This window comes from Geotrypetes seraphini, chromosome 6, assembly GCF_902459505.1.
Source record: "Geotrypetes seraphini chromosome 6, aGeoSer1.1, whole genome shotgun sequence".
Lineage (NCBI taxonomy): Eukaryota > Metazoa > Chordata > Amphibia > Gymnophiona > Dermophiidae > Geotrypetes > Geotrypetes seraphini.
The window spans coordinates 65,306,304-65,332,749 of record NC_047089.1 but is presented as its reverse complement, the minus strand read 5'-3'; the positions used below and the strand labels follow the sequence as shown (position 1 = coordinate 65,332,749).

General features: G+C 44.8%; 1 protein-coding gene across 1 annotated transcript in view; it reads right to left on the bottom strand.

The window, feature by feature from the left end:
• Nucleotides 1-12,448: 12,448 nt before the first annotated feature.
• The window catches only part of SIAH3 (siah E3 ubiquitin protein ligase family member 3), a 69,662-nt gene continuing 55,664 nt past the window's right edge, over nt 12,449-26,446 (bottom strand). Inside the window, exon 2 of the mRNA XM_033947412.1 lies at nt 12,449-13,477. Within this exon, the coding sequence (XP_033803303.1) occupies nt 12,890-13,477 (588 nt within the window). The 3' untranslated portion in view covers nt 12,449-12,889. The remainder of the gene's footprint in view (nt 13,478-26,446) is intronic.

Genomic DNA, 26,446 nt, shown 5'->3' with positions numbered 1-26,446 from the left:
ACAGAAAGATACTGGGACATACAATAGTTTCTATACACAGAATAAGATTCCAAGCTATAAAAGCCTCCTTTCTGCAACACATCTGCAGCTTTCGCTCTCTCTCTTTCTCTGTCTATCCTTCTCTTTATCTATGGAACACGAAGCTTGGACCATCACCCCATCCCCCTTTTTCTCTCTCTCTGCCTCTCCTTAGAACTTCAGGTTTCTATGTCTCTCTTTTCCTCTGAACTCTGTAAGGCAGGGAAACTGCGTTGCTCTCTCATAAATTGTAATGCTTAATTGTTGTAATGCCTGTGAATACTACTTTTCTGTAAGCCTATTTCTATAATATATTCTTTATGCAATCACCTCTGGCTGTGCCTCTTTGATTCTACTTCCTAGTGAATCATCTGTGAGGGAACTAAACCTGGGACCTGGCGTTTGTAAGGGCGCCTCTCAATTGACCCCATCAACCATACATTGGGGGGGCCACACTAACAAACCTTACATTTTGGGGGCTTGTCTGGGAATTGCCCGCCCTATTCCTACCCTAAACATGCCTCTAACACACCCCTTGAGATTTAGACGCACTGGAGACGAACAGCTGAGAAAAACGTCTAGAAAGTAGTTTTTGAAAATGGTAATTTAGATATTTTGAAAATGAGTCCCTTAGTGTCACATCCCATGTCATTGACAGGAATTTTGAAGGTGTGCACATTATTACTGGAACATGAAAAAATATAAACGTAAAAATATTAACGTAGAACAAATATTAACGTAGAACAAAATCTTTTCCAGAGAAAGGAAAATGGTAAAACCAGAGGACATAATTTGAGGTTGAGGGGTGGTAGATTCAGGGGCAATGTTAGGAAATTCTACTTTACGGAGAGGGTGGTGGATGCCTGGAATGCGCTCCCGAGAGAGGTGGTGGAGAGTAAAACTGTGACTGAGTTCAAAGAAGCGTGGGATGAACACAGAAGATTTAGAATCAGAAAATAATATTAAATATTGAACTAGGCCAGTTACTGGGCAGACTTGTACGGTCTGTGTCTGTGCATGGCCGTTTGGAGGAGGATGGGCAGGGGAGGACTTCAATGGCTGGGAGGGTGTAGATGGGCTGGAGTAAGTCTTAACAGAGATTTCGGCAGTTGGAACCCAAGCACAGTACCGGGTAAAGCTTTGGATTCTCGCCCAGAAATAGCTAAGAAGAAAAAAACAAAAAAATTAAATTGAATCAGATTGGGCAGACTGGATGGACCATTCGGGTCTTTATCTGCCGTCATCTACTATGTTACTATGTTACTATGTTACTATGTATAAAGGCCCAGATTCAATTAACAGTGCCTAAACTGGCCGGTGCCTTGAAAAATGGTGACAGCTGCATGTCTATCGCACTTAGGCACCATTAACAGATTTGCAGCTACTGGTGCCTAAGAAAAAACTTAGGTATCAGTAATGTAGGCCAGTTTTAAAGGCCTACATTACTGGCGTCTAAGTTTTTTGGAGAAGCAGGCCTAGTGGTGCCTAAGGTCATCTCCATCCCTAACCATACTTATTTTGACCTTAGGCGCTGCTAACCGCCATGTAGTAGGCGCAGTTCTGGCACCTAACCTGACAGGCACCAAGCAGCCACGCCTAACTTTAAGTGTGGCTTACAGAATAGCGCTTTTTTCAGTGCCAATATTTGGGCACCATATATAGAATTTAGCCCTAGATGTCTGTATGATTATTCCATCTTTTTAAAACTCTGTCACTGTTTTGCTTTCATCTAGGGTTGCCCGATTTTTAGTAGAGTAAAATCTGGACCCCCCTAGACCTGCCCCCCAGGCCTGTCCAGTTCCACCCATCCCCACCCCATTACGCCCAAGCCCTGCTCCCAATTCCACCCTAGCCCCACCCCAGCCCTGCCCCCCACTGCCTGCTCTCATTGGGCAGGAGGAAATCCATGCATGCGTGGATGCCACATGATGACATCACACATAGGAGCGTTACATCATCGTGTAGCATCCACGCATGCGCTGATTTCCTCCTGCCTGACACGATGTAGAGGAGGCTTTTCAAAACCCGGACAAAGTGCTGGGTTGTGAAAAGCCATCGGGATTCCCGGACATGTCCTCGAAAAGGAGGATATGTTTGGAGATATCCGGACGTCTGGTAACCCTATTTTCATCACTTATATTGGGAAGTCATTCCATGCATCCATTTCTCTCATGATCCCACAGTATTCAACAGTGAGTTAAACCCCTTCAGCATTCACCAGGAAAAGACTCAAACTCTTACAACAGTTTCTGACTGTCCTTTAATGCAAATAAATAAACAGGCACCTACTGCATTGTGCTGCAAAAAATGTAGCTTAACCAGAGGATTTCTGCCCAAAAAGGATGAATGTGTTTGAATTTCTTCAGACCAGAAAGGATTTTGAGTTAGCTACTGAACAGTGGTAAATGTTATACAAGTGGTGAAAATGCAACGCTATTGCAGGGGCAGAAAGGAACAAGAAGCAGACCTTTTATGCATGGCTGAGGCAAAGATGGAGTATCCTCCCCCCACCCTCTGCTTATGAGGGGGAGGGGGCAGGCATACCCTTAAGGCAAAGGGGTAGAGGCCAGATCAATGAGACAAAATAATATGTGGCAGAAAACTAAGCAGGTCTTTTCCAGAGAGGAGGGAAAGGATTGCGTTGAAGGGGGCAACCTATGAAATATAGAATTGTAAGTACTATTATGTCATTACAGTATCCTATTTTGCTATATTACTGGTGCAAGAGTTAATTCTTGTTATATAATTTGAAATGTGATAAATAAAAAATAAAACCCAAATCATGCCTTTGCACGGAGACAGAACAAGCCCTATTTTCATAAAGAATTATTTCTAAATGTTGCTCCTGAGTCTACTCTTCGACCGAAAGAAAGATTTTTTTCTTGGGCATTTTTGTATACTTTGGGGGACCGATTCTTTAAACGGCACCTGCTTGGCGCGGTTGTCAATGAAATGCTGGGCGCTGTTTACAGAATTGCACCTACCAGGTGTCTAACTCAACTTAGGCATCGGTAGGCCTCATAATGTTAGGCGCTGGTATTTTAGGCCAGAGTTTTCTTTGCCTAATTTACTGGCGCCTAAGTCATATCATGTTTCTTCTCTGCCCCTAACCACACCCACCTTCCAGGTGGGCGTTGCTAAGCACCAGTGGGCGCCTTAACTTGGGTGTCAGTAGGCACCGCTCCAAGTTCTGTGCAAAACTGTTAATTAATCATTAAAAAAATTTTTTTTAAGAGTTTTTAAATGGTGTGGTCGATTACCATGCCAATTAAGCTCATTAATCAATTTTGAGTTCCGCGTGGAACTCTACTAGGTGTCCCCAATCTAGGTGATACTTTTAGAGTCAACCCTTAGAGGTATCTGACTGTCTGTATCATATCACGCCTCTAAATACATAGGGTTACCATAAGTCCGGGAAAACCCAGACATGTCCTCTTTTTAGAGGACTGTCCGGACACCCAGAAGGATTTCCAAAAACAGGCTTTTTGTCCTGATAGCTGGCCAAATGGGACATAGCCAGCTGGGAGCCATTCCTAGTTGGCTAAGTCCCACTGAATATTGGGGGGAGTGTCTGTCTTCTGATTTTCACAACTCTTTCCAAAGTCTCCTGTCTTTTTAACATTTCTTCTCTATTTCTACCATCCATCTTTTCTGTGAGTCCCTATGCATCCTATCCAGCATATCCTTTCTGTGTTCCTGTCCCTATCCTCCCCCCATGTTCAACATCTCTCCTATTTGTCCCTATCTTACTCTTTCCAGCATAGCCCTCTGTCCTTATCCCACCCTATGTTCCATCTACTGTAAGGAACCTGTTCCTCCATATGTTCAGATTCTCTCTTTTCTCTTCCCTTCCTTCTGCAAACCTACTCCTGACCCCCTCCCCCCTCTGGTCTAGCATCTCTCCCTCCCTCCCTCTGTTGGTCTGCTCTCCACCCCAGTCCTTTCTCCCCTTTGGTCTAGGTCTCTCTCTTCCTTTTGCTTCATTTCCCTCCCCCCCTCACTGAGGTCTAGTATCTCTCCCCTTCCCCTTCCCCTTTGATCCAGGTCAGTGCTTGGGTCTGACATCTGTTAGCCCCCTCTTGCCTCTAAAAACTGCAGCACACAGGCTGTGGTGAAAGTGACTTCTCTGTACCTGGAAGAACCTTTCTTCTGCACATCATGCCTCAATAATGCAACTTCCTATGAATGGGATGTGCAGAGGACAGGCTTTGCCATCGGGAAAGAGGATGTTTTTACAACAGTCTCTGCTGGTGACATGCTGCAGTATTTGGAGGTCCAGCAGGAGGTGGGGGTGGGGGGGAGAGGGGGGCTAGATGGAAGCTGGATTTGGGTGTGGGAGGGATGGAGAGGGAGGGTGCAACTTCAGATGGCCTTTAACATTGGGCGGCCCTGGGTATTTTGATGGGCTCACTCAATGGTAGCTATGCCCCTGCATTTAATGCCCCATTTACTGCACATTAAAGTGCTAGCACAGAGCCACGTTTGAGGCATTTGTTTTGCAGATAACACATGGTAAACAAGCTCTAAGCACTTTTTGTGTCGGGGCGATGCTTGGGCAGAGAGTGGATGTGGAAGACCTCTGGCAGTTAACGCACTGCACTTTCTGTGCATTAAGAGGCACGATTCAGTAAATGGCACCTATAGTTAGGCATACCCTTTATAGAATACTAGCTTAGTGTGCATTTCACACTTAACTTTGAAAGCCAGTGTTTACGCCTGACAAAAGCTGATGTAAATGATGATGCCTAATTTAGGGCAGTTAGGGGCACAAATGATAGCATTCTATAACACTGCACCAAACTTCTGGGAACACCCCCTGATCTGCCCATACCCCTGCTATGGCTACATCCATTTGGAATTGGCTATGAAATTTAGGCCCACATTTTATACAACATAATAGTACATAAGGCCAGTAGTGTAACGAGGGTGAGAGGCCCCCCTCCCCTGCCCTCTTCTCTGTCCCCCACCACCACATGCTCCTTCCTCACCCTCTCCTGCCACGCACACGCCGCTTCTGTTCCCCTGCACCTCTGTAACATTCCTGGCACGAGCAGCAGCACCCAATCTGATGTTATGCCACTGTTGGCTCTTTCTCTGTCACTTCCTAGGTGCAGATACAGGAAATGACATCAGAGGAAGAGCCGATGCTGGCGTGACAGCAGGTTGGGGACTGCTGCTTGTGTCAAGAACGTTACAGAGATATGGGGGAAGAGAAGTGGAGCACACATGCAGAGGTGGGGGGGAAGGAGCGGGAGGGTGGAGAGGAAGATAGGTATCTGTACCCTCACCAAGACGGTACCCGGGGTGGACTGCCCCCTTATTACGCCACTGCGTAGGGCAGATGCACATTTAACTCCAAATTTCTGCCAATGAACAACAATTATTGATTGCTGATGCCTCATTAATTAATCAATTTGTGCACAGATCTGTGATTAGCATCTAAATTTGCATGCCCAACGTTGAGTGACCGATATAGAATCTGGGCGTAGAAGTGAATTGCTTGTTTACTCTGTCCACAAATACTAGGACTAGGGGGTGTGCGATGAAGCTACTAAGCAGTAGACTTATATAACAAACTGGAGAAAATGTTTTTTCACACAACGTGCAATTAAACTCTGGAATTCATTGCCGGAGAATGTGGTGAAATCAGTTTAGCAGGGTTTAAAAAAAGGTTACGATAATTTCCTAAAAGAGAAGTCCGTAGGCCATTATTGAGATGGCTTGGAGAAATCCGATGCTTAGTCCTAGGATAAGCAGCACACGATCTGTTTTACTACTTGGGATCTACAGTAGCTAGGTACTTGAGACCTGGGCTTGGCCATTGTTGGAAACAGGATACTGGGCTTGGTAGACCTTTGATTATGTTCTTATGTCTAGCACAGAGTAAATTCAAGACCACTTATTGCCTTCTAAATAGGAGACGCTAAGTACAGCCACATTAGCCGTGAGCAGGTACCACATGCTAATCTGAATTTTAATGCCCTGCTATAATAGTGTCACGTTAAATTTGCAGCTACTGTGACGTGAGATCTCATGTTACACTGTAGACCTGAAATTTAAATAGACACTAACTGGTGCTCAGCTTTAGTAAAACGGCCTCTTAATTATTCACTTTTCCAAATCTGAGCTGAAAGTGAGTTACAAACAGATACACACATTAGAGGAAGGCTGTGGAGAAATGGAAACAGTCTAAACTGGGGTGAGCTGAGCTGATTAACTTGATGCAAAGTCATTATGGAAGACAGTTTCTTTTGAAGAGGACTTTACTGGCTATTCTAGGGCTACTATATTTTCCGGAACTAAAACCCAGACCCATGGTCCCGCCCGTCCCCACCCAGTTCCACCCAAGTCACGCCCCATTCTGCCCCCCCCCAGCCCCGCACCCCTCAACCTGTTCACTTGTCAGGAGGGCATCTGCTCAAGTGACATCACCGCTTTGCATCCACGCATACGCAGATGCCATCCCCACGTCGCTCCTAGCTGGGAGCTTTTAAAAACCCCAACAAAGTGCTGGGTTTTGAAAAGCCATCCGGGCGCCCGGACATGGGGAAATCCGGACGTCGGGTAACCCTAGGTTGTTCTCTACTAGTAATATCTATAGGGGAGAGTTCCTGGCCTGGCTCGAAGGTATAAAGACGCTTTATTTTCATGCTACGGTGGACTTACAGTTTGTACCTGAGGCAGTGAAGGGTGAAATGGTTTCCTTAATGTCACAAGATCAGTGGGAAGAGAAGTGGGATTTAAACTCTGGCTTCTCTGATTCTCAGCCTACAACTCTATAGGGCTATACAGGCCAATATTTTTCCATTACATTTAGTTGCTGTTTTTTCATTTTATTCAGTTCCATTTTTGTTTTGTTTTGGGGTAATGTCAATAGTACACCCTTTGGCTTAGTGGTGAAGAAGTGCTTTTTTTGCGCTATGGAAACTAAAGACCATCAAAAAATACTTTGATCCTTTATCTTTAGACTATTGGTGCAGGCATTAGTCTTATCTATATTGGACTATTGCAACATAGTTTATTTGGGAGTGCCTAAGAAAATCCTGAGAAAATTGAGAATAGTACAGAACACGGCTGTTCGACTGATATTTGGGTTGAAGAAAAATAATCATATTAGTCCCTACTATTGGCTACCGGTGGAAGCACGAGTAACATTTAAATTCTCTTGTATTTGCTTTAAGCTGGTTTGGGGACTGGTCCCAAGCTATCTTTTATCCTATTTTGTGCTATACAGACCTATGAGGATAACTAAGAATTGTAATTTATTCGCCTATCCAAAAATTACTGGTTGCAGATATAGGTCTTTTCTGGATAGGACTCTTGCATTTCAAGCAAGTAAGCAGCAGTCCTGGTTGGGTAGTTACATTAGTGGAGCCATGGCTCATTTCAAAAAGAAATTAAGACTGTACTGTTTGATAAATTCATTTCTTAATTGAAGCTTTAACAAAAATTTTACATTGTGTATACATAGGAAATATGTTGTATTTTTAACTATTTGTACTTCGCTGATTGTCCAGCTCTCTTCTAATCTAATCTAATCCTTAGGTTTCTATACCGCATCATCTCCACGTTCGTAGAGCTCGACGCGGTTTACAGTAGGAGAAATAGGAAGGAACTACAACAGAGGGTTAGATGTAGAAGTGTGAAGAAAATTTAGAGGACTTGGGATGCCAAGATATAAGAGTTTCCTTGATTCCTAAGTTGGAGGGAGACTTACATTTTTTTGAGAAAAGCCAAGTTTTCAGATGTTTGCGGAAAACTTGGAGAGAGCTCAAGTTCCGAAGAGGGGAGGTAAGGTTGTTCCAGAGCTCAATGATTTTGAAGTGGAAGGAGGTCCCTAGCTTTCCTGTGTGGGAAATGTGTGTAAACTGCTTAGAAATCGTTTGATTGTGACGGTATAGAAGAATAAAGTTATGTTATGTTATGTAACAGTGCACACAGTTAAGCAGCAGGAGCTAAGTTCAGGAAATGGTGCTCATTTGGGTGTAGAAAAAAAATACTCACCGAGCGCTATTCTTTAATCGATGCTCCAAGCTGGGTGTTGTTTATAGAATATCGTGTAGCCCTGGAATCTGCGCCCAACATTAAGGCATGAGGAATTACACCAACTGAACCCTGGTATAATCCTCGCAATAAAATTAAGCTTGGATCTCCTGAATTTGATAAAACTGTGCACGTCTTTAGTGAACACCCCATACCTGCCCATGCCTCTCCCGAGACCGTGCCCCCTTTCTAGCTGCACGCTGGAAAATGTACGTGTGTATCTTTATAGAATAGTGACTAGCAAGATGTATGCATAAATCCAAACTGATGCCAATAAGAACAGATAATTGATTGCTAGAACCCAATTATTGGGTGACGGGTCAAAAACACACGAGGACAAAGACGTGCCAACAACTGAGCGCGGACAACTGAGCACAGGGCTTAATCACGCTGAAGAAAACCCGTATTTTAAAGGGCTCTGACAGGGGGTGTGGGGGGGGAAACCCCCCCACTCTACTTAATAGGGATCGCGCTGCCTCACGCTGCCATGTTGGGGGGGGGTATAAATTATTGCCTCAATTAGGCTTGTTAACTCATTAAATTGTGTGTACAACTTGAGCATGTGCCCAAATTTGCACACATAATTTTAAGCACCATTTATAGAATTTGGGGTAGGGGTGCACTGTTCTGTGTGATAGCGGACACCATTGACAACATGAGAAACCTCTAAAATTTCATTTTTGTGTGTGTTGCTTCTGGTTCAAAACAACAAGGTTTATAATGAATTCACCTCCCAACTACTCTAACCTCTAGTCCAGGGGTAGGGAACTCCGGTCCTCGAGAGCCGTATTCCAGTCAGGTTTTCAGGATTTCCCCAATGAATATGCATTGAAAGCAGTGCACGCAAATAGATCTCATGCCTATTCATTGGGGAAATCCCGAAAACCCGACTGGAATATGGCTCTCGAGGACCGGAGTTCCCTACCCCTGCTCTAGTCTACTCCTCCAAATTGCTAGAGTTACCAGATTTTCAGGAACAAAAATCCAGACCCATGGTCCCACCCCCAGCCCTGCCACCTTCTGCCCGAGTCACACCCCAATCCGCCCCCTCAACCTGGTTGCTTGTCGGGAGAGCATCAGCGCATGTGCCACGATGCCCTCCCGACATGATGACATCACATGCCCATGACCCACCTATGACCCTCCCATGGCCACACACCCTTTCAGTCCTGTGCATTAGAATTTATGCACACCACTTTATAGACTATTCCTAAAAAAGATCTGTGCATAAATTATAAATAGTGCCACCTAGTGCTGATAATAATTTGTTAGTGGCTAATTATCAGTGCTGATTGGCTCATTAAGAACACAAGAATAACCATATAGAGTCAGACCAAAGGTCCATTAACCCAGTATTCTGTTTCCAACAATGACCAATCCAGATCACCAGTATCTAGCAGAAACCCAAATAATAGCAACATTCTGTACACATTTTGGCTTTTTTGTTTTTTTTCCAAAACTGTGCTCAGAATCACTTTTTGAGCACATTAAAAAAAAAAAAAAATCACTTTTCTCAGAAACCTCATAAAAAGTGATTCTGAGCACATTTTTTGAAAAAAAAAAAACCAAACCCCAAAAAGGTCCTCAGAATCACTTTTTATGAGGTTTTTGAGAAAAAAACCTCATAAAAAGTGATTCTGAACACATTAAATGTAAGAGGAATGAACACCATTATATTCAGCAGGCTTTGAACCTGTCTAGGGACACCCCAGTGGATTTCAGATCCATCATCTTAACCATTTGGCCATGACTACTACAGCCAAATATGTGCATGCAGTGGCGTAGCGAGGGTGAGAGGTGCCTGGGGCGGTGGCACCCCTCCCCTGCCCCCCTGCTCCTTCCCTGATCCCCCATGCTGCACGCACCCCCTTCCCTTCCCCCATACCTCTGATTGTTCATCACCGCGAGCAACAAAAACTTCAGTGTGCTCCTCGTGACCCCATCGGCTCTCCCTCTGATGTCACTTCTTATGCGCAGCATTCTTAAGTGACATCAGCGGGAGAGATGACGCAGTCGCGAGGAGCACGTTGAAGTTGTTGTTCACGGCGGTGAACAACTAGGGGTAGGGTTACCAGATCTTATGTATGTAAAATCCAGAACTATAGACCTGCCCACAGGCCCATCCAGTTCCATCCATCCTCGCCTTGTTATACCCATGCCCCGCCCCCTTCAGCCTGCTCGTCTCGGCTGGGAGGGCACCCATGCCTGTGGTGCGTGGATGCCCCCTCCCAATGTGAACTGCTTTTTAAAACCCAACATGCCGGGTTTTGAAAAACTGTCCGGATGCCCAGACGTGCCCTCTAAAAAGAGGACATCGGGTAAATCTAGTATGAGCGATGGAAAGAGGATGTGCACGTGGTGAGGGGAGGAGTGAGAAAAGATGGGAGGGCAGAGAGGAGGAGAGGTGCCAGTGCCCCCACCAACATGGCGCCTGGGGTGGACTGCCCCTTCCCCTACCCCCTTACTGCGCCACTGTGTGCATGCCACATATAGAATTGGGGGGGAGTGGAATTCCAAATTTCCACCTATGCGCTCTTCTATAAAAAGGTGCCTAAAAACAATAGCAAGTAGCTGGAAGTGAGCGCGCCATCTCGGAAGGTAAGCGTACACATGAGTGGGGTTGGGAGGGAAGCATGAAAGGGGCGTAGTTATGCAGGTAAATGATGAAATACGAATTATAAATTATGCCTGTGTTTCAGATATTTAGGTGCAAGCCCCTATGCCAGCTCTATGGCTTTGCCTTAGTGCTTGTGTCTAAATTACAGGCACGTTTCGCTTGTTACGCTATAAAGGGAAGTAGCACTTCTTCCTCCTGGCGCACCACTGAAAAGATGGCTGCGCCAGGAGAGACTTAAATTAGATTGGCCGCCGCTCCTCTTGACCCCCCCCCCACACTTCCCTCCTATTGGCTCCTGCGCTTACCTCTACCCTGACCCACAAGGCCCCCCCTTTTTGTGGCAGACCTCGCGAGGTGCTACGGCCTGCCTCTTTCCCTTGTAGAACAGGCAACTAAATATATGTGCACTCTTACAGAATTACTGCTTGCACCATTTCTGTGGCACTGCTGTGCACATCTGGTAGCAGCTGCATTGCAGCAAAATAGCCAAACTTGTGCTTTACCCAGTAGTGTGGTGAGGGGGCACCCGGGATGGTGGTGCCCCTCCCCTGCCACGCACTCGCCCCCTTTGATGTCACTTCTTTTAGGAAGACCGTGACCAGGGCGGACTGCGCCCCCCTCCACTACTATGCCACTATCTTTACCTCTTTCTCATCTCTTGCCAAACAATTGTTCCTGTGGCCTGCCAAGAAGAAAATTCTGCAGCAGGACACAGCAGTGACAAGAGGCTAGCAATGAATAAGGCAGGTAATTCTATACGAGAGGCCCCTGAAAAGATCTTAGCCCAGCCAAGAAGAGAATGATGTGGAGCCATGAAATTTACAATGTTATTCCACACTTTTCTTGACATAAGAATGAGGAAACCAAGCCATTGTGACATCACCGATGAGGTTGGCTCTTAGGTATTGGTGGAATGAGGCATTATGACATCACAATACGAGGGGCCACTGAAAGGTTCTCAGCCCAATCAAGAAGAGAATGATGTGGAGCCATGACACTTACAAGTTATTCCACACTTTTCTTGACACGTTTCATTTCAGTGATATGAAATGAAACGTGTCAAGAAAAGTGTGGAATAGCTTGTGTCATGGCTCCACATCATTCTGTTCTTGGATGGGCTGAGAATTTTTCAGTGACTCCTTATAACAGAGCAGCTACCAAAGTACTGGTTATGGTGCCTATTTCAAGCTTATTCTATGAAGCAAAGTAGGTGCCTCCTTCCAAAAATATTAACAAATTCCTGCCCAAATATGTCCCACTGAATATTGACTCCACAATTTTTGTTTTGCACCCATTCTGCAACTTTGCTAAGAGCGATGCAGGATGCAAAGATAGAGGAGAATGTCACAATTTTTTCAGCAGCTTTAGAAAAAAACATTTGCAGTGAATTCCATGGCCCCAAACATTTTATAAAAGCAGATATTTTACACAGATTTTTCTGCATAGGTGAAAATGCCAGTTTCAACCATTTTCATTTTTACATCAAATAGAATCAGACATCTTGGACAATAGACAGATGTCTACTGGTCAGAAAAGAAATGCCATTTTGAATTTGTTTTGCTTTTTTTTTGTTCGGTCCTTTCAGTTGGGCATTAGCTCAGGTGTCTGTGTAGCAAAACCACCACTGCCTGTACCTGCACTTTCTACACCTTTGCTATACCATGGTTATAACTAATGAAAGTCACTGAAAAGCTTTTCCATTTTCACCAATTCCAGCTGTGTTTAATTATTAGAACCACATCTGAACAGTATTTGCATAACACAGTCACCTATAGCATCTCCGAACAATCAGATGAAACTGGTTTTCCCTAGACTCAAATCAATCCATTTTATTGGAAACCCTTCATCGAAAGTATGAAGACAAGTATTTTGTTGTTCCTTAATTAAAAAGTAAAAAAAGGAATGAAAAGATGATTCATAAATAATAAAACGAGGTCTCTGTAAGCTCCGTCTTCACTTTTTCTGATGTACCTTTAAAGAGTGGTATACAGTACTTCTAAATGTAAACTGTAATTTTGTTTTTTCTATAGTCTGTGAAGGTCCTTTAATTTTACACTTGCAAAAGCGTAAATGCACTAAATGGGAACTGAGTTCACTGGTGCCTGCGTAGTTCCTACTGTGGACATTGTACTAAATTATGTAGAATCCTGAGAGCAAAAATAAGCTGCGGTGTCCATCAGTGCTGGTGGTTGTGATAAGCCTGTGAGATCATTACATGTCTGGTTCCACGGCATGAGCGTCACTCGCTGTTATTGCAATTGTAATGGACAGATTTCCATTATCAGAAAAGAGCTGAGCTAGTGAGGCATTAAGGACGAGGCAGTCGCCAGCTGTAATTACAGAGTCAACACAGTCCAGCACTGACCTGGGAGCGGCTTCCCAAGTCAGGCGCCTTTGATTCCGGTTAAGCTCCAGCTTGTAGGTAAAAGTGTCCGCTTGCGTGGGCGTGCCAATCAGCATCATGGTGGCAAAGAACTGCGGGTGCCCTTCGTATTTCTCCTGTTTCCTGAGCACCAGCAGGAAATGATGCCCAAGGCAGGCGTGCATGACTATCCAATCCACCGGCGCGGGCAGGTGCACGTCGGTGGCTAGAAACACAATTTCTGCCCCGTGAAGGACACGAATCCTGTGCGTCTGCCTCAGATGCGACACCACGACCTCCAGGTGACCATCCCATTTGCAAGAAAACAAAGGGCAGGTGCAAGAAGTCAGCTGCGGGTCGTACACCACCTCCTGGCATTGGCAATGAGAGTTTGGATCAACAGGGGTCTGACTGACTGCACAGCCGTCTGATGCATACTGCAAGAAGGGAAGAAAAGAAGAATTATGGAAAGCGGAACACCACTCTGAACCATAAATTTCAGCAAACATAACAAGATGAGGTCTTATATCAAAGGATGATAGCAGTTGTCACAGCTCGAGAAAGAAGGATAAATTAGGGGTTCTGCAGTTAATCATCTTATTGAGAAGTGCTGTATGTATTTAAAGACATAACCAATAGTTTTGTACCACACTTAGGAAAAAGGGCGACAAGAAAGAGCTTCGTATTGAACTGAAAGATTAAGAGCCCTTTTCAGTGAAGGGAGGATGGGCCTAGTGGTTAGAGCTGTTGCTCCGCACCCTGAGGTTGTGAGTTCAATCCCAGCCTACTCCCTGTGACACTAGTCAAGCCACTTAACCCTCCATTACCCCAGGAACCACAGTTCGATTGTGAGCCCGCCAGGACAGATATGGAAAACACCCCTGATTACTATTCAATGTACTGTAAGCAGATTTGGGTGAATCTTTTCATGAAAAAAAGTGGGCAATAAACAAATTAAGTATAAAACTGCTCATGGCTAGAGCTGCCAAGTTAGGAAGTTCCAGGAGGAAAACTTGCCCAGTCTTAGTTTTAATGTATATCCCAAAGCACTGTGGTATTTGTAGTTCCTGATTCTACTTATTGAAAGTCCCATCATGCTTAGGGTTACCAGATTTTGTCCCCCAAAACAGAGGACTTGTGGCCCCACCCTGTTCCACCCTGGCCCTGTTGCGACCACAGCCCTGCCCCATTCTGCCCACAGTCCCGCCCTGTTCCACCCCCTAACCCCAGACCCACAGAAACCCCATCTCTTTGGAGCCACATCTGGAGAACATCTGTGCATGCGCGGATGCAATGCGATGACGTCCCATGCAAGCAGGCATGTGTGTGACATCATCACGTCGCCTCCGCACATGCGCAGATGCCCTCCAGATGCGGCCCCAAGCTCAATGGTTTTCAAAACCCGGACACACTGCCGGGTTTTGAAAACCCGTACGGATGCCCTGGACAGTCCTCTAAAAAGAGGAGGCTGGGTAAATCCAGACATCTGGTAACCCCAATCACACATCAGGATGAGGTTGGCAGATATCCAGGACGGACTAAAAATCTCCTTCATGGAACTTAATAATTTGGAAACTCTGCATGGCATTGTTTTCTTCCCAAAGCGACTGTACATTTTGAAGGCAATTGTATGCTCATATAAAATTACACCCACGTATAAGCATGTGCTATGCCAAACAGGTGGGTACTTGCACATGACCCAGATGTAGGCATGTTCAGGGCAAGAGTCTGGGCAGATCATGAACAAAGTCAGTACTCACATAAGGGCAAATTCTATAAGAAGCGCCCAAAAGATAGGCGCCTAAGTAGGCACTGTTCAGCGTGATTCAAGTAAAATTGGGTGCAGTTTAATGAATCACGCTGAGCGGAACCTATTTTGGAGGCGCCCAAGAAATAGGCCAGCTCTGGGCACAACTAAAAGTTAGGCGCCTAGCTGAGCGCTTAAGCCCGCTTAAGCGCAGCGATTCTGCAACAAGGCGCCTAACATGTAGCCACGCCCACCCCTAACGTGCATAGCGCCTATTTTTTTGAAGGCCGCCTAAATTTTTTAGAGGCGCCTTGTTGCAGAATCGCTCTTTCTTTATAGGCGCCTATGTTTCAATTAGTGCTGATTAAAGAGCTTAATTGAGCTTCTTACTCAATTTAAATAGGCGCCTATCTAGATAGGCGCCTCCAAAATAGGTTTCTAACATTAGGCACCGGTTACAGAATATGGGCCATAGTTTCTAACAATGCACCTGAGCATTTACTTCAGCTGTGTACTGTGACAGGTTTCTTAGGAAAAGCCCTGAAACTAACAGAAAAGCCAGGGCTTTCCCAAGAGACAGGCTGGGCAAAGGGAAATTTAAACCCAGTAGGAAACAAAGAAGTACTCCTTTAAAGCTGTATAACAGAGTTGAAGCTCAAGCTGTCTCTCCCCCACCCATAATTAGAAGAAAACCCAGCCAGAGTTTCCTAACTTTAGTGAGGAACCTAAATACAGGCAGTGTTAAGAACATGTTACTTTTTAAAGCGGTTCTTAAGTCGGATTTGTACATAACTCAGAACTTGTAGATTTTAAGATTCTTGCTGCTTAACTCTGCTCCCAGCTGACAAAAGGGCCAACTGTCCCTACTAGTGTTCCCTCTGTGGTACATGCATGCACAACCACACACTGTTCTTAATGTGCCAGGCATCATTTCTGAATCTGCCGCAGGCAGGGCAGGATTAACCAATAGGCCAAGGAGGTACGTGCCTAGGGCCCGAAATGGTCAGGGGGGCCCGATGAAGGAAGGCATCAACATTGTTTTTTCCAAAGGGCGATGGGCCCCTCCAGCATCAATCGGCAACGCGCCCCCCCCCCTCCCATCAACGGAAAGTAAGACAAGCAAGCAACGCGGGTAAGAAAGGTAATGGGAACTGTAATTGTGCAAGCGGTGCTGCTTGCTCAAAGCTTCCCTCTGACGCAGCTTCCTGTTTCCGCCTGGGCACATGATGGAGCAGGGCAGGGGGGCCCAGTGTACTTGTGTGCCTAGGGGCCCTCGACGAATTAATCCTGCCCTGGCCGCAGGAGTAGTATAGGAGTCTATGCCACTGGAAATACTGCTCAGTGAAATCAAATGAAGTCGGAATCACGTTCTTAGGTATGAGTCATACTTAAGTCGGGCGTCTGTAACTCAGGGACTGCTTGTATATAGCTTCTAAAGCTGCCATAACTAAAATCTGGACTGGAGATGAAAAACCCTGGGGATGGTGCCTATACACAATAAGAACAACTGACTACTCCTTCAGGAACCCAACCCAGGATTTCTGAACCTTTCTTTAGGACTGCACCAGCAGTAAACTAGCCTGTTTAAACAGTCAGTTAGGGGAGCAGGCAGGGCCGGATTTTCCTTTAGGCTAAATAGGCTTCAGCCTAGGGCCTCAAGATCAAGAGGGGCCTACATTCAAATTGTTAGCAAAATTAAAATTACACTATTCTAAAAACAGTGAACACTAAAACACTGAACCGAAAATAAGGAGAAATTCTATGCTTCGGGATCGGAACCGGCTCCGGCCGCAACGGGGCGCCGACTCGGCTTCTCCCTTTCTTTTTCTCGCCCTGGGAGGAAGATCGGGGAGGGAAAGATGTCAGTCCGGAAACAGCTGGGCAAAGCCCAGCCCCGCGGGGAGAGAGGCAAAATGTGGATCCGTCAGGACAGGGCGGCCCAGACTGGCATCGGGGGTGGGAGGGTGGGGTGGGGGGTTTCAGTGGAAGGGGGATGGGAGGCAGGCAGGCTGGCATCGGAGGGGGGCTGGGGGGGTTTAGTGGAAGGCAGGCAGGCAGGATGGCATCGGGGGGGTGTTCAATGGAAGGGGGATGGGAGGCAGGCGGGCATCGGAGGGGGTGAGGTGAGGAAGGACGCACTGGGGGCACTATGGACATAGGAAGGGGCAATGTTGTGTGTTATGTTTGATTAGTTATTGTTACAAGTACTATATATGGTGCTGAGAATAAATGTCCAAATAAGTGTTCTCGACTTTTTTTTATTTATTATCCGTGTCACAATTTTTTATAAAGGTTAGTACCAATAACAACATGTTTCATTTAACATATTGATATATATCACAGTAATGATGTATTTTATTATCTCTCATGTAATTTACAAACTTAAAAATGGGAGCTGAAAAGGCCTCATAAGTGGAATAGCCTAGGGCCTCTTTTCATCTAAATCCGGCCCAGGGAGAAAGTCATGAAGTGAAGCCAGTGGCAGCAGAAGAAACTGGGAAGACTGTGAAGAAATAGAAACAGCCTAAACTTGAGTGATTAACTTGCTGCAAAGTAATTATGGAAGACTGAAAGTTTCTTTTGAAGAGGACTTTACCGGCTGTTCCCTACTAGTAATATCTAAAGGGGAGAGTTCCTGGACTGGCTTGAAGGTATAAAGACAGGGATTCTCAAGGGAGTAAGGGGGGGGGGGCGTGTGTGTAGGGAAACCAGCCAATTGTCGAGAGAACAGGAGAAAGGAGTTGAACCTGTTTGGACAGAGACTGACTAGAGGAAAATAAGATGTTGGGGGGAGGGGAGGGGTTCTCTTTTCTGGCATGCGTTTTGTACTAAACTGTGTTGTGGATTGGGTACTGGGAGAAAAATATTCTGCCCTGAAAATACTTTGGGTATGTGACTTTTATTTGATATTAAGTAGTTTATATGGAGCCAACAAGAGGCCAGGGGAGGATTTGAACCCAAAGTTTATTATAGTGGTTTAAAGGGAACAGACTGCTAAATATTGGTCAGATTTTGGCCCACATTGGTCCACACCATTCCACTCCTATATTTTATAGGAGAGTCTAAGTTTATAATGGTGGACATTCAATTACCTCAAGGTCCTAAATATGTATACCTCCAGAAGGCAGGAGAAAGGAGGCAAAGGGATATGATTTAAATAGTCAAATGCCTCTAATGTATAAATAAAGCACAAGAATCAAATCAGGAGTTGTGCCAACAGATGGACCCAGGAAGGCATGGGCCTGTTTACTTCAGCTTAAGCCCACCCATCTGCAGCACACCCTTGGTATAGCTGGAAGGGAACCCGAAGCCCCACCAGCTGAAGACATGCAAAAGTTGCCGGAACACCCCAAGCCAACCAGCCAATGCAATGAACTGAGCACATTTGAGGTGTTGGTGTTTTCTGGTTCAGGAATGCTCATGCAAACTTGAGAGATTTCTGGTGGCTTCAGATGTGTTCAGCTGAAGGGTGGGGGAGAAGGGATGGACCAGAGGTAGAGAAGAAATGTCATAGTCACCTATTTTACTGATTGGTCCAACCAAAAGTTTCCATTTGGTTATGCCAATGAATCAAGCATTCATAAGTGGCATGCTAAGTTAAAGATAAGAGGTCATGGTATGAAGTGCTGAAGAGGTAGATTGAGGAGTACCGTAATGTCAGAAAGTATTTCTTCATGGAAGGGGTAGAAGATGCACAGAATAATTTTTAGGGCAGGTGATGGAAACCAGAACAATAATGGAATTCAAGAAAGCATAGATTAAGCACAGAGGATTCCAATTTACAAGGTCAACTATGATGTAAGATATTGTATCAGGAAGTATAATGAGGCAATGAAATCAACATTACAATGCTTATCTGCCATTGCATGCCATGTATGCTTCCTTAATCTATATCTCTGAGTGCCCTAATCAGCCATAGTGTATGCATCCTACTTTGCAATCATAACTCTTAAAAATATTCTCCCTTAGAAACAAACCTAGCTCTAATTTGAATTAACAATGCCATCCAATACATTTCATGCGTTGTTCACCTACATTTATGGGCTTTGAGTTCTGCATTTCTAAGAGAATAGGACCTATACATATTTGTTGAAAGAATGGGGCAAGGCTGGAACTGGTTCAGTCTGGGATGGTTGACCTGGGTCAGGTAGCATTCCAAATTTGAATACCACATTGACTTTCTTGAATTTTTTTTTCTTACAGTCATTTCCAATCTCCTTTTTTCATTACTCTGTGAAAAAGAAAATGTGGCCTTCCTATTTTTCTTCACTAGCTTTCATTTCTGGTTCATATTGGGTTTGCTCCAGCTGAAAAAATAACGTTTGCAATAAAAGAATAAATAGTCATTTGGTAGAGTCTGTTAAAATAGCTCAGTGATCAATATCCCACATTTTAAAGTGTGAAACATATGCTTAATTCAACGCATTCCTGTGTAAACAAACATTCAGTAACTGGATTAGAAGAGACATTTCATTGTTAAAAGTGTAATTTCATGAGATAAATGCCATTCCTTGTATTGCATACACTTACTGTGAATAACTACTTTCACTAGTCAGGCTCTTAATGCAACATTAGTGATTACACTAATTAAAACTAATGGACTCTCCCTTGACTACTGATAGGCCTCTAAACCATCCAACATATTTCAGAATTATGGAGCTATAAACCTTACTCCTTGGAGAGTTGCATCTTAAAATAACCTTTAAAGTCATGTTCAAAAATTAAGTTAAGAAATGTTGAGCACTGCAAGGTTTTCCTCCCCCTAAAGATTAGTAGAATCAAAAGCATTTTAAATTATGTTATAATTGAATTTTAAAACTACTTTACCCTAACTCAATAAGGGTGGTCTGATGTGAAATGTAATGGCAATTCAAGCAGTTGAATCCCAGGCTGACGAAAGGATGAACTTATCTCTCTAAAAATCATTCTGCAGTGACTTTATATTAATGATTTTCTGGCTTTACGGAAAGAGAAGGAAAAAAGGAGAAATGGAATGGAAAGAGGCAAGATCCAAAACACTGGCAGTGTCGGATCTTGTATTTTGAAATAAAATAACTTTTGTCCCAGTTCTGAAGGAAGCGATCAGAGTCAAGAAGACTTCGTTTAAGGAATGGAAAAGGTCAAAATGGATGAAAACTGGAAAAAGCATAAACAGCATCAAAGCAGGTGCCATAAGGTGGTAAGAGGGGCCAAAAGAGACTACGAGAAAAAAATAGCCAAGGAGGCAAAAAACTTCACGCCGTTCTTTCGATATATTAAGGGGAAATGACCCACAAAGGAAGCGTGGATGACCATGGAATAAGGGCGTGCTAAAGAAGGACAAAGCTATCGTCGACAAACTGAACACATTTTTTGCATCTGTGTTTACCAAAGAGGATATATACAACATACCGGAATCCGACAGGCTATACGCAGGAAACGAAGACGGGAAACTGATGGGGTTGACGGTCAGTCTAGAAGAGGTATGCAGGCAGATTGATAGGCTTAAAAACAATAAATTCCCGGGACCGGATGGCATTCATCCGAGGGTAATCAAGGAACTAAAAGGGGCTATAGCTGAACTGCTTCAATTAATAGCCAATCTGTCAATCAAATTGGGAAGGATTCCAGAAGACTGGAATGTGACGAATGTTACGCTGATCTTCAAGAAAGGTTCGAGGGGTGATCTGGGAAACTACAGACCGGTGAGTCTGACTTCGGTACCGGGAAATATGGTAGAGGCACTGATAAATGACCGCATCATTAAGCACCTTGATGTACTCAATCTGATAAGGACCAGCCAGCATGGGGTCAGCAAAGGAAGATCTTGCTTGACCAACTTGCTGCACTTCTTCGAGGAAGTAAACAGGCAGATAGACAAAGGTGACCCAGTCAACATTGGACTTTCAGAAGGCGTTCAACAAGGTTCCATATGAACAACTACTTTGAAAATTGCAAGGCATGGAATCGAGGGTGGATTAAAAACTGGTTGGCGAATAGGAAAGTGAAGAGAGTGGGGGTAAATGGACAATACTCGGACTGGAAAAGCATCACCGGTGGAGTGCCACAGGGTTTGGTGCTTGTACCTATGCTTTTCAACGTATTTATAAACGATCTGGAAATTGGTACAATGAGTGAGGTGATTAAATTTGCGGACGATACAAAGTTATCCAGAGTAGTGAAGACGCAGGAGGACTGCGAAGATCTGCAACATGACATAAACATGCTCGAGAAATGGGCCGCAACATGGCAAATGAGGTTCAGCGTGGATAAGTGTAAGATGATGCATGTCGGTAACAAAAATCTTATACACGAATACAGGATGTCCGGGGCAGTACTTGGAGAGACCCCCCAGAAGAGAGACTTGGGAGTACTGGTCGAAAAGTCGATGAAGCCATCCGCGCAATGTATGGTGGTGGCGAAAAGGGTGAACAGAATGCTAGGAATGATTAAGAAGGGGATCATGAACAGATCGGAAAAGATTATCATGCCGCTGTACCGGGCCATGGTACACCTTCACTTGGAATACCGCGTCCAGCATTGGTCACCATACATGAAGAAGGACACGGTACTACTCGAAAGGGTCCAGAGAAGAGCGATTAAAATGGCAAAGGGGCTAGAGGAATTGCCGTACAGCAAGAGATTAGAGAAACTGGGCCTCTTATCCCTTGAAAAGAGGAGACTGAGAGGGGACAAGATCGAAGCATTCAAGATCCTGAAGGGAATAGACTTAATAGATAAAGATAGGTTGTTCACCCTCTCCAAGGTAGGAAGAACAAGAAGGCACTCTCCAAAGTTAAAAGGGGATAGATTTCGTACAAACGTAAGGAAGTTTTTCTTCACCCAGAGAGTGGTGGAAAACTTGAACACTCTTCCGGAGACTGTTATAGGGGAAAACACCCTCCAGGGATTCAAGACAAAGTTAGACAAGTTCCTGCTGAACCGGAGTGTACGCAGGTAGGGCTGGTCTCAGTTAGGGCACTGGTCTTTGACCTGGGGGCCGCCGTGGGAGCAGACTGTTGGGCATGATGGACCACTGGTCCAACCCAGCAGCGGCAATTCTTATGTTCTTATGTTGGGAGTTGTTTTCTGCCATATTTTTCCTGTGTCATCAATAGTGTCCACTTGTATGAGGGTGGTTTGAAAAATTTGGTTAAAGGTAGTCTCTGTTGAGGGCTATACACTTAATCCAGCGAGTTTCCAGGTTTTTCGTGTCATAGGAAAAATAGCTTATGAATAAACTGGAAACTCGCTGGACTAAGGGCCTCTTTTACAAAGCCGCGCAGTAACGGCCCCGAAGCCCATAGAGATTTAAAGGGCTTTGGGGCTGTTGCCATGCGGCAGCTGCTAATGCGGCTTTGTAAAACAGGCCTTAAGTTTATAGCCCTTGATAAAGATTAGGTTGTGTAACTTGCATTTTTAACCAAACCTTTCAAACCACCCTTGTACACAATATTATACATTTTTGCTAAATAAGGCATGTTATTTATGAATAGGTGAACTATTATTCATTTATTCCTTGGAATTATTTTCCACCCCCACCCCCCTTTTACAAAACCGTAGTGCGTTTTGTAGCGCCAGTCACGGTGGTAACAGCTCTAACGCTCATAGAATTCCTTTGAGTATCAGAGCTGTTACCACCACGGCCGGCGCTAAAAACCATGCTACGGTTTGTAAAAGGACAAGCTATCCCCTTGCTTAAGGGGGAAGCTGCCACAAATGGACCGAGGAAGGACAGCAGAAGGAGGGGGGGAGGGGGGAGCAGAGTAAGGAAGGAGCAGGAAAAGGCTAGGGCAGAAAGGGTAGGTCAATCAGGGGGTAGGCACCTGGAGAGGGTGGGGAAGAGGAGGCCTCAGAAGCAGACCTAGAGGAAGGCAAGGCAGCCCGGTGCACTGATGTTGGTTTGCAAGTTATGATGTATGGCATCTATGGCTGCAGCCACTAATGAATCCATTTTGTTGAAGAAACAGCGGTGAGGGTGTTAATTCACAGGATTGAAGCAAGACCAAGCAGGGAGTGTTGAGTGCCAGATTTGATGGGGGGTTAGTTCCTTTTTGAAAAAATTTGTACAAGACACTTTGTCCGGGTTTTGAAAAGCTGTGTTCGGGCCGGAAGAAGGCCATGCATGTGTGGTCATTGCATGATGATGTCACGCGCCCGTGACATCATCAACTAGTGTCCGCGCATGCGCGGACATCCTCCCTGCCCGACAAAAGCAGGCGGCGGGGGCGGGGCTAGGGCGGGCTTGAGGGCGGGATTAGGGCAGAGTGGGCATAACTAGGTGAGCCTGGGGGTGGGGCAAGGGTTGAAATCAACATGAACAGAAGTAGGGTACCATATTTAAAACAGTAAAATCCCTGATGCATGGCCCTGCCCCATTCCACCTCTAACCCTGCCCCATTCTGCCCCCCTCAGTCCTCCACCCCCCAGCCTCATCTATTCTTTTCTGTCTGGCCCGGAGGGCCTCCAAGCATATGCAGATGCATCTGATGTTATCCACGCATGCTTAGAAGCCCTCCAGACGTGGCAGAGGGCAAACTGCCAGATTTGGAAAGTCTGTATGGGCACCAGGATAACCCTCTAAAAAGAGGATATGCCCAGGTTTGCCCAGACATCTGGTAACCCTAAACAGAAGCAAATCTTCTGCCTGTGCTGGTTCTAATTGCAAAATGGCTATTGGGAGCTCCTACAACAGTCTCAGCAGCCATTTGCATTGGAGCAGGGCAGGAATAAGTGGGGTCCACCCCTGCCCCTGAAGAGGCCCCTAAACCAATATGACTACTTCAAAGGAGCAGTGGCACAGGTCAGGAATGAGTGGGGTTCATTCTTTCCAGTGCCTCTGAGAAGACCACTAGACCACCAGGGCTTCACTAAGGTAGGCCCATGGGGAGGGCCTACATGTGGTCAGTTAGGAAGAGAGGGTATGGGTGAGTGATCGTGGGGAGTGGGGGCCCACCAGGAGGGGGGCTTTATGGTCAGGGAATGGAGCTGGGGTTGTGCCAGTTTTGTTTAGTTTTCTGCCGAAACCAAGTGGTCAGTTTCGATTGTAGATTCATCTTCAGTAGAAACTGAAGATCATGTGTTCAGTTGGGCTCTAACGAAAGTTTGTGCACTTCAAGGTTACATTTATTTGATGTACTGCCTTATAGTCTGTCCATGCAGGTGGATTACAGTACAAACTACGTATATAAAAGAGTGAGAAAACTCCAGCATGAACAGTAGAGGTAAGAGAAGGTGTCACTTTACCACAGGTCTCACAGATCCCAGTCCTACTGTCCTGCAACTCCTGAAAAAAAAGGTTGGGGGAAGGGGGAAAGGAAGACTATGCCTCAAATGCTTTCCTAAATACAGTAGTACATCTTTAGCTTTGCCTTAATATTTTTTCAATCATAACACCATTTAGAGATTTGAGGAAAGCCCATTCTGTAGAGTGGGTCCCATGATGTTAAAGATGGAATTACAAAACACAGATCCAAACAAAGCTGTGTCAATCAGAGTGCGTACTTTTTTCTAGCTCCATGTTTATGGAATGATTCACCTCTCTCTATTAAATCTGAAACGTCATTCAATCAATTTAGAACTAGTTTGAAAACTCAGTTTTTCCAGATGGCTTCTGGAAACGCTGGAACGCTGGACGGGGGACAGTTGTAGCATTGCTGAAAATGTTGGATGCTTGTTTAATACTGCACTCAAACTGAATCACTGCCCCCACTTTGTGGAACTCATTACCGAGCCATCTGCGCTACGAATCTGATTTAAAACAATTTAAAACTAAATTAAAAACATTTCTATTCCAAGATGCTTTTGGATAAGGGTTAAATTCAAAATTTAAATTTCTGCTACTTTTTACCCAACCAATTGTTTTTATCCTTTTATGTCTCGCCTTTTCTATATCAATTGTAGTTCTTCCCTACTATCCCATTGTTGTATAGTCTGTACTTCTTTGACTTTTATCCATATCCCTGTTTTTATACGTTCTTATGTAATTTATTATTTGTTTTTATGTAATTTTATATTGTTAACCGCTTAGAAACCAGAATAAGCGGTCTAAAAAATATTTTAATAAACTTGAAACTCTTGAGATGAGTGTGCCTATCCTGTCATTCATATGACTGCTTTTCCTATTCTTAAATTTTAACATTGTACATCTACTCAATGTATCCCCCTCAGTGTCATACTAAGGATGAGTGGTCCCTGGGGCAGTGGCGCTCCTCCCCTGCCCCCCACCCATCCCCTTCCCTGTCCCGGTACCTTTCTAGCTTCTCCAGTGTAAGCAGCATGCTTCCTAGGTTGGTGTCCGCTCACCCTTTGACATCATTTCCTAGGTGCGGTTTCCGTAAGTGACATCAGAGAGAGTGCCGATACCAGAAAGTACGGGGGAAGGCAAGGGACGTGCATGCCATGGAGAGGAGTGAGCGGGCAAGCTGGGAGGGGGGGTGGAAAGAAGAAGGGGTGCCGTTGCGCCCTTAGGAAGACCGTGCCCTGGGTGGGCTGCCCACCCTTACTACACCACTAATCTCCCTCTCTCAGTGGCCCCAGAAACAGCATATACTGACCTGGGATTACCCCCCCCCCCCCTTCCTGTGGTCCCAGATAAGAGAATATTCATTGAGGATATCCAGAAATATCTGACTGGCTAGAAGTACCCCAGGACAGATTTGCACAACTCTGCATTACAGCATATACCCCCTATGGCTCTTAAAATTCTGACTGTTCTCTCTACCATTGCATTACCCACCTGACATCATTAATGAAATGAGCCAAATCCTCTGTGCATGTTCACAATTCATTCTATTTGTTTTGGACGACAAAAACTTAAAACCTCAAAACCTCCGAGAGTCATTTTTCAGAGGATATATTATCTTCTATTGTACAGCTACATATCCATTAATCTGCAACAAACTGTGAAATTTGCTAAGTTATGCAATTTGCAGGCTGAGAAATCTATCATCATTCTCCCTGATTTACACGGGATTACAATGCAGCTATGAGAACACTCGCCAACAATTTATGTCAGTCTACATCTGTATTTTACTTGAAAATATTTTGCTTGCTATTCACTAACCACACACTAATTTACTCCCATTAGGCAGGGCTTTTTAAAGTTACATAAACTGCTGATATGTTTGTTTATCTGTTTATTAGAATTTATTTACCAGCTTTTTGAAGAAATTTAACCAAGACAAGAATAATCTGAACATAGGCAATAGACAATTACAGCAGTTAAAGATATTCACATACAATATACAATACATTATGGCATGGCATGGCAAGGAAAGAATATAACCAGCCAACCCTCCCTCCTCTCTCCGCCCCCTCTCCCCCATGCACACACACTAAACATACCTTTGCTGATGGAGATACCAAAGCCCTGCCAACCAAATAAATATAGTGCCTGAACTACTTCCCTCCTCCTTATGCTGCTTACGTATCTAAAACCAGCTTAGGCCTTTATCATGCCTCTGAATGCCTAGAGTGAAAAGAGGCGTTTTTAGAGGAGGAGAAAGGGTGGGAGGTGGGGCAACCTAGAACCAAAAGTCTAGGGAGATGGCCCAGTTGAAACTTATACGTTCTGACTTAGACCAAGTCAAAACAGGTATAAGTTCCAAATAGGAGCCGTTAAGCTCATCGCGGCAGCCTGCTCACCTCCCTCCCCACCCCTCCCCCCCTCCCAGAAAAT